The 9,325-nt window shown below is 36.1% G+C and overlaps 1 protein-coding gene across 1 annotated transcript in view; it reads right to left on the bottom strand.

Moving 5' to 3' along the window:
• KCNH5 (potassium voltage-gated channel subfamily H member 5) overlaps positions 1–9,325 on the bottom strand; it is a 278,882-nt gene that overhangs the window by 239,051 nt on the left and 30,506 nt on the right. The window contains exons 3-4 of the mRNA XM_006767638.2: positions 8,339–8,445; positions 3,695–3,823 (exon numbers count right to left, since the gene is read on the bottom strand). Coding sequence (XP_006767701.1) covers positions 3,695–3,823; positions 8,339–8,445 — 236 coding nt within the window. The remainder of the gene's footprint in view (positions 1–3,694; positions 3,824–8,338; positions 8,446–9,325) is intronic.

Below are 9,325 nucleotides of genomic sequence, written 5' to 3'. Positions count from 1 at the left end.
TTCATGGAATAATTATTTTATCTCTATTGAATCCTTCATATTAAATTTATAACTCACATGAATAATAGAAAGTTACTCATATACACCATTCATAGTTACCCGTGCAATACTTCTTGCAGCAATCTTTTATGTACTTGAAAAGTGTGGAGGAGTCTCAAAATAAACGTCTATTCAAAATAAGCTCTTCCTCTAAAAATTCTGGCACTAGAGATAGTTGAATCCTTTCCACAATGGGGTCAGATTTTTCCTATAGAATCTAATTTGCATGTCTAACAAGCACGTTATTCAAAATCAAGTGATCTGTGTTGTCTGGAGTTTATTCATTTTTTGTAAGAATGGATTATGCATTTTAAGAGATTATACCTGACAAAGAACTCTGTGATTCTGATGTGCAAATGCAGAGATGAAGGTGGAGGCAGGAAAATGGAGACATTAATTTGAAAAGTAAAATTCAACCCTTAATATTTACACCCTTTCCCCCAATGTCATCAGAAAATGCTGCCAACTTTCACTTTCCATAGATAGGCTACAAAGTTACTGACAACACCTTTAATGTTCAGCAGATCAAAACTGTGAGAAAGTATTATACTCTTTTTGGCCAACATTAGCTGTGCCACGACATCACTTGGTGTAAATTAGAGAAAACAATAGGTATCATCAGCTCTTAGTTGTAGGTTCTTCATAGACATTCCCTTCTCAAGTTGATGAACTTCCTCTCCATTCCTACTTCACTAAGAGTTTTTATCATGAATGGGTGTTGGGTTTTGTCAAATGCTTCTTCTATGCAAATTGATATGATCATATTATGTTTCTTCTTTAGCCTGTTGATATAGTGAATTACAATGATTGATTTTTAAATGTTGAACCAGCTTTGCATATGTGGACTAAACCCCGCTTGATCATTGTGTGTAATTCTTTTAATACACTGTTGTATTCTCTTTGTTGAGGATTTTTGCATCTATATTCATGAGAAATATCAGTCTGTAATTTTCCTTTCTTATATTATCTTGTTCTGAGTTTGGTGTGAGGGTAGTGCTGGCCTCATAGAATGAGAAGAGTTCTCACTACTTCTATTTTCTGGAAGAGACTATGAATTTGACAGTAACACCATCTGCACCAGGTATTTTCTTGTTTGGGAAGTTTACTAATTTATTTAATAGCTATAGGACAATTCATGTTATTGCCCCTAGTGTGAGTTCTGATAGTTTGTATCTTCAAGTAATTGTCTCATTTTAACTAAATTACCAATGTGGTGGCTGTAGAGTTGTTTGAAGTACTTTTTTAATCTTTATTGCTGAAAGTATTACATATGCCCCCGTTCTTCCCCAACCTAGCTGCCCCCCCACCACACCCATTTTTTTTTTTTTTTTGCAATGCTTTAATGTCCATGGATGGCTCTTCTTTAATTTCTGATATTATTAATTTGTGCCTTCTCCATTTTTCAGGTTAGCCTAGCTAGAGGTTTGTTATCTTGAATAACCTCTTCAAAGAATCAGCTTTGGATTGTAGTGATTTTCTCTAATGTTTTTCTGTTTTCTATTTCATTGATTTCTCCTCTAAGATTTATTTACTGTCTTCAGCTTGTTTTGACTTAAGTTGCTCTTCTTTGGCCTCCTTTTCCAAGATGAAAGCTTAGGTCATTAATCTTATATCTTTCTACTTTTCTAATATTTGCATATAATGTTATAAATTTCCCTCTAAGCACCACGTTTGCTGCATACCTCATATTTGATAAGTTGTGTTTTATTTTCCTTTAGTTCAAAATATTTTTCTGATTTATTTTAAGGCTTCTTCTTTGACCCATGGCCTATTTAAAAATGTATTAATTTCCAAACATTTGAAATTTTCTAGCTATCTTTCTGTTACTGATTTCTCACTTAATTCCATTGTCTAAGAATATACTTTGTAAGATTTCTACTCTTTTAAATTTATCAAGGTATGTTTTATGGCCAGAATGGGATCTACCTAATGAACACTCCATTTAAGCTTGAGAAGAACAGGTATTCTGCTGCTATTTAATGAAGAACTTTGAATTTTCAAACAAACAAATGAGCATAATTAGAAAATTATTCCATTAGAAGACTATTATATTAGAAATAACATTTGGCCCTAACCGGTTTGGCTCAGTTGATAGAGGGTCAGCCTGCAGACTGAAGGGTCCCAGGTTCTATTCTGGCCAAGGGCAGGTACCTTGGTTGTGGGCACATTCCCAGTGTGGGGCGGGGGGGTGCAGGAGGCAGCTGATCGATGTTTCTAACTCTCTATCCCTCTCTCTTCCTCTCTGTAAAAAGTCAATAAAATATATTTTTTTAAAAAAAAGAAATAACATTTGAATTTATCCTAAACTTCCTAGACACTGGGTATATGAGTAAAGGCATAGGAACAGGTAGGACAGGTCCAAATGTGAATGCTTTATTCATTCTTTCAGGAGATGATTTAATACACACATTTTCAGAAATTCAACAGTGAATTGATTTATATCATGCTTTAAATGATTTGCACATTGTAAAATATTCCTTGCAATTTGATGCTAACCAGAAACTGAGCAGCTATAGTAATATACACGTGATTTTATCTGCAGGAAATAAGAGCAGTGCAATTTCTCTACAATTATGATTACAGTTGGAAAGATTAAAGCTTTTATGCCAATTTTTTTTAAGATGTAAGAAAAGGCAATGTTTGCCAAATGCAAAAAGGAAGGCATTTAATTTTTAGTCTTCTGAGAGATTATTAAACACATTGCATAAAAACTTTTCCTAAGGGTTTTTTAAATTCTTCATTTATTACACCAATTTCTAATTTAAACATAATTGAAGAGAATAAAATGAGAGCAAAGGGAGTAAAATCCCATGCCACTAACTACTGTTTTCTATAGCAGTCTCTCTGAATATAGTCAATAAGATTCTGATGAGAATGTTTTCATTTTCTAGCCACTCTCTTGATAACCAAATTATTCTTTACATAATCTAGCAACATCTATCCAAGAGAATCTACAACAACCCAATTTTTAAAAGGTGAAAGGTAACCCTAGCCAGTTTGGTTCAGTGGATAAAGTGTCGGCCTGTGGGCTGAAGGGTCCCAGGTTCGATTCCTGTCGAGGGCACATGTCTGGGTATCAGGCTAGATTCCCCACTAGGGGGCGTGCAGGAGGCAGCAGATCAATGATTCTCTCTCACCATTGATGTTCCTATCTCCCTCTCCATTTCCCTTCCTCTCTGAAACCAACAAAAACATATTTTTTAAAAAAATAAATAAAAGGTGAAAAGTAACCTGAAAAGGTCAATTAATCAAACTCTAATAAATTCAGCAAAAATTAATCAACTGTGTTCCAGTAAGATTTCACCCAAGCCATCCCACAAGTTATAATTTTTGTTTCTAGAACTCACCGTGTTATAAGTTGCTGAAACTCCCATTACATCAATCTTAAATTAATAATGTTCTGAGAAATCTCTTCTTTATGTCTTTTTTCAATTCCCCTTATTATAATTTAAGTAACTGTTATCTCAACTTGCTATTTCCATTCAAAAATATGATTGAAACATGATCCAGACAATGACTAGTATGAATGTGTAAGAGTCATGGAGTACAATTTTATTTTTGAGTTCAACCAATAGATTTTGTTAAAATAATAATAACAATAATATATTTAAAAGACAGCCTAATTCGTAAGAGTAGTAATTCCTTTGAAAATTACCTTTTGTTGAATCATCCTCTATTGGCTGTTTGAACAATGTAATATCCTTGAAAGTGCATAGGAACAAGACCACCTTTTCATGTTCATTTCTTATTGGTGCAATTTGCATATAAAACCAAACAGGAGTTCCTGAAAGAGAAAGAAAGGACAACAGAGTGTGGCAAAGCCTCAGCAATGACTTGGTCTCCTGCCTTTCCTCTAACTTCAGCTGCCAACTGCTATGCCAGGAATTAACACCAATACAATAGTATTTTAACTGCTAAAAAGGATCCAAGAAAACTTTAATTTTGTATCAACTACCAGTTGCTCAAAAATTAACAAACAGAAGGAAATAGCTAAAAAAACATATATGCGTGGGGAAGGCCTGGGATGGGGCAGGAGTTGGGCGGAGGGGGGCAAAAAGGGGGAAAATGGGAGACATCTATAATACTGTCAACAATAAAAATAATGACATTAAATTAAATAATTTAAAAAGGACATATATGCATATACCATGGACACAAGTAATAATTTGGTAAAAGCCAAGGTAGGGGTAGGCAGGGGAGGGTAGAGGTGGGCAAAGGGGGAGAAGAGGACTTCTGCAATAATGTCAACACTAAAAAATGTTTAATAAAAGAATAATGATAATAATAATAAATTTATACACATATTTTTCAACACAAAATACCAAAACTTGAAAGTAAAGCCCAGGGTGTCATTTCACAACGCGGGAGCACAAAGGCAATCTCGCTACTGAAGTGACACACGCACTGCTGCTCTGACCAGGTTCCTTCAGATAGTCTCACCAAGTGTGGCCACTCCCAGGAGCTTCTCATTGTCACTTTGAGAAGTGCTTCCACTTGACTTCAACAGTAATACCTGATGCTCTGGTAAGTACTCCTCTGGGAAGAACATCTGAAATGCTGGGATAGACTTCTAAGATAGCTCTATGGCTTTGACTGTACCCCCGCCTCAGAGACACTAAGGCTGGTGTACGCAGAGCTCTACCTGACGCCTTTAAAACAACGTTAAAGGGGGGAAAATTATCCCCAGCCCTTGAGAGACTCAGGTGTCTTTATGAGCCACTGCTTCCTCCCTCCCTCCCTCAAAGCAGGAGGCTGGACTCTCACCAGGTTGTTCAAACAGTGGCTCTTGCAGACCATGGAGGACAGTTTCGTGCTTAAGTTCTGGACCAATCAGAACTGGCATTATGTCAAATAAATATCTGAAGATCAGAGAAATGACTTCAAAGGAGTAATTATCCATTAAACAATCGAACACTGAAGGAATGTTCCATCAGAATCGAAAAGACTTATTTTCCATCATGTTAGCTCTAAGCCACAGTGCAGTAAAGCCTCCCCAAATATTCTGCCTTAAAGACATGAAAGCCTGTGTCAGGTGTGCGGTGAAGTACAGGTGAACTGTGCAGCTATAAATAGTCTCTAGGTGAGACTTGATAGCCTGTTGGTGGCTACCAATGAAAACCAAATAAGAAGCGCCATCATACTGTGGCAAAAAAAAAAAAAAAATCAACCACATTTTGTCATTTAGACAAGAAGTCAAGAAGTCAGAGGATCTCCCAGCTAGTTAGAGTCCCAGGTTTAATGCCGTCAGGCATATACCTCAGTTACAGGCTCAGTTGTGGCACCTGCAGGAAGGAAGCAAGCAATCTATGTGTCTCCCACCCATGTTTCTCTGTCTCTCCTCCTCTCTTCCACTCTCTCTAAAAATCAGTGAAAAAAAATCCTCGGGTGAGAATTAACAAACAAAGAGAAGTCAGAGAATTAAAGAGAAAAGATTTCTATGGGAATACTCAGTTTAGACAGCCAGGTTCTTTGCAACACCAGGAGGCCTATGAAAAGACGAGGTCCCTTCCAAAATGACTACAGGATGAGGCAGGGATCTCAGAAACAATTACACCATTTTCCAGAGAGGCTTGTTCTTTGTGTTCTGATTCTGATTTTACACAATGTGTCCGGGAACTGTGAGTGATAAGCAGCTTTACAAATCACCAGCCCCAGACGCCAGAGACACATGGCCGATGGCTGTTACAACATAGTGAGCTTGCAGCAGCAGGGTCATAAACAAAGGGAAAGGGGCATTAACCATAAGCTGATTTCCAAGGTCTGCTGGAAATCTGAACAGAAAGAGATGACGTTACAGCTCACATCTATGAAAACAGCAACAATTCAAATTGTGGGATAGAGTCAGAGCTATTTTTTTTAATTGCTTTCAGATATCATGGTGGACTTTTTTCAAATTGAAGTACAGGTCATACTTCTGCAAGCAGGCTGAGTACTTGCTGAGTGGCTGTTGAAATATCCATAGTCTGAATTTGAGGGGGTATCTGGGAGGGCCAAGCAGAGAGGCCCATAGCTGCGGGAAGGTCAAGGCAGAGCCCTGGCACTGATTATTGGGAATGAACCCAGATATCACAGTTCTGCCCTTTGGGTAAGAGCCATTTTCAGTCATCATCTCAGAGCCACTTTTTCTTTTCCAACAGTAGAAACAGCCCCCTGCTAATCAGAGCCATGGGCCTAAAGAATAGAGGTTGCAAACTGAAATGTCAATCGTGACACATGTTAAATAGGATACCTCAATCTCCTCATTGGCAAAATGGTGTTTAACCTAATTATTTAATGAAAGTAATGGGAGGTGTTGGCATTCAGGCATCCCCAAAGCCGTTTTCTACAGACATGTGACTTTTCCTTTTAACATTTTTAAAAGTCACACGAATACACTCTTTTCAGCTGATATTCAAAAGCTTCAGCTAACTATTTACAAGATTTTTTTAAAGCTGCTTTTAAGTATAGTAGAACGCCATTATCTTTCCTTCATATTAAAGGGGAAAAACTCAATGCATATGCTGCACAGATGAGAGGAGCTTTAATCTACAGTGCTATGGGCTCCGTCTCTTACTAGCTCTAAGCAGAAATCTAAACATACATAGATACTTATCTGAAAAGAACCAGACACGCCTGAACAAAGGTCAGATAATTATTTCAAGCCATTAAAGTAAAGCAAACTATCTAAACCACCTCAAAAGGAGACTTTTGGAAATGCAAAATTCGATTCATTACTTGCATGATTTAAAGGATATAAACAAACAGGATTTCCACTAAGGTATTTTTGAGAAACTTAGAAACTATGAACTTGCCTCTGATGTTTCAAAATCAGGCAAAGATCTGTTTATTTTGCTTAAATGTCAGAGTGAAATAATATGAAATATTCTTAACTGATTTGCTAAACTTGAGACATATCTAAGTCATTTAAGGGATAATAGTTCTATATGAAAATGAAAGGGGATTGGGGCATAAGAATCTATTATGAATTGTCAATATGTATTTGGCCCTGGAGAAAAAAAAAAAAAAAGAACAGAAAACACCTGACATTTCTCTTGAAGAGGACAGAGCTGATCATTCACAATGGATTGTTTTCTAGGTGACAAGCCAACAGACATTTGGGTATGACTTCAGAGAGAAATACCTCTCAGCCTTGATTCTAAAATGAAATATAAGATGTTAAGACATTCCCTAGGCAAAATCACTAAAGACTAATGTTCCATTACCAATGTGCTACTGTGCTGTGGTTATCCCTATGCTGGTCTGTCAATTAAAAAAGAGAAACCTAAGTTTAGTTCCAAACAGTCCACAGAGAACAAATGTTTAAGGTAATGTGGAGAGAATAAACTATGCTCCACAAGATCCAACAGACACTGAGCATGGAGCAAGTATTTCCTGTTGAAGTTAGAATGTGTCCCAAACTGCATCTATTTCCACTGAAGATGATAATTGGCTTTGCTATCATGTACTATTAACACTAAATAAATGAATCCATCTTATGAAGTGACTGTTCATTTTAAAACAGAAAAATCAATTTGTGAAAGTAGCAAAAAGGAAATAAAAGTAAATAACTATTCAAAGAAAATGAATTAGAAGGGAGTGTTGGCTGACGAATGTCCTAGTCGGTTTTTTCTTTGGTTGGCTTATTCCTCCAAACTCTGGTGGAGAGTCCAGACCATGATGTCTTGTGTGATTAGAGAATAGATAACTGAGCACTCACAAAGCTCATCCTAGAGAATAGCTCGCAAAATATACCAGATATGAATGGCCTGTTCTAAAGGTTTAACAATAATAATTATAATGATAATTATAATAATAATGGTTTAAAAAATAAAATAATGACTACTTCTACTAGTTACACACAAAAGAGTTTGAGTCCAGCAAAAGGCTATATTAGCAGATTCACCTCAAGTAGATAGCCTATATTCACATGTTACCTATGTATTTATAGAATGGAAATCAGATATCCAATGATGCTAATCACCTTTTTCTTTAACCCTACAAAAAAAAATGAATAAATTTCTGTCATTTTAAATTCCTGTCACATAACTATAAAATCATAATCATGAGTATTAATTACAAAACATGTGCCACCATACACACACACACACACACACATCTAAAATGCACCATGCTTTTCCTCCATTCCTCAACAGGTTGCTTTTCATAGCCAGAATCAATTATTAATTTTCCTATCTAATTTTACTTGCCAAGAGAAGGAACAAAGTTTTATATTCTCTCTACACTATAGCTCAACTACTACTTATCAAAACATAACATTAATAAAGAGTTGGCACATCTTATTGATAATTTAGATACCTACTGTTTTTCTTGTACAGAAGAACTTCAAAGCAGTTTGACTCGTAGTTGTCAAAAGTTTGCCTGACTTTCTCAATGGTCTTCTTGTCAGTCAATTCCCCGTACATAAAACTGGGGGGAAACAATCCATTTCAGTTTTGTGTTGCTTTTAAAATGCTACATAAAATCATATCCTTGTCTTTGTTGATTAAGTAATCAAATTTAATTACAAAATATAATGTTGCTCCCACAAAGTGAACTAAAATATTTATACCATATTTTTGTTATTATTGTTAAATTTGTTACTAAAAGCTAGCATTAGAAGTTACTCCAAACTTACAGAAAGAGAGCAAAAAGCAATCCTCACTTTACACAGTTCATATATGTACAGATTTTTATTACTATGGTGTAGTTAAAGAACATCAGTTTCCCAATAGCACCATTCATATTTCAGTTACTAAGGAATAGTAACTGAATAATCACATAAAGTTTGGACTTTAATGTTAGCTCTTCAGTCTACAGGTCACTGGTGAATAACAGATGACACATCATAATCGGTGACCAATCACCTCGATTTTTCAAAACTGTGCATTGGTCACTGTGCATCTGTTATTCAATTCACACACAGAAGCAGAGCACGTTAGATATGTTGCCTCCTTGTTTCTCAGTGATAAATCCACATGATATTTTATAAAAATGGAAATTGAAAGCAGGAATTAGCCATCAAAGATTAAAGTCCATCAAGAAGTGAAAGTCATAATGCTGAAGTGAATTTGAATCAAACATAAACAAGGTGAAAGAAGAAAAAGATGAATGTGGGAATGTTGACATTATTGCCATTGAGGGACTCTAGATATGCAGCCAGAGGAATTGAGTGAAGGCGAACTTACCAACATAAGTCACAAAAGTGATTGAGATGAAAGGATCAAGGGTTTCCAGAGAAAGTGATGCAAATTAAAAATGAAAAGAAGGAAGGAAGGAAGGAAGGAAGGAAGGAAGGAAGGAAGGAAGG

The sequence above is a fragment of the Myotis davidii genome, unplaced genomic scaffold (assembly GCF_000327345.1).
Source record: "Myotis davidii unplaced genomic scaffold, ASM32734v1 scaffold281, whole genome shotgun sequence".
In the NCBI taxonomy this organism is placed as follows: domain Eukaryota; kingdom Metazoa; phylum Chordata; class Mammalia; order Chiroptera; family Vespertilionidae; genus Myotis; species Myotis davidii.
The sequence above is the reverse complement of the archived record's forward strand: the minus strand, read 5'-3'. Positions and strand labels throughout refer to the sequence as shown.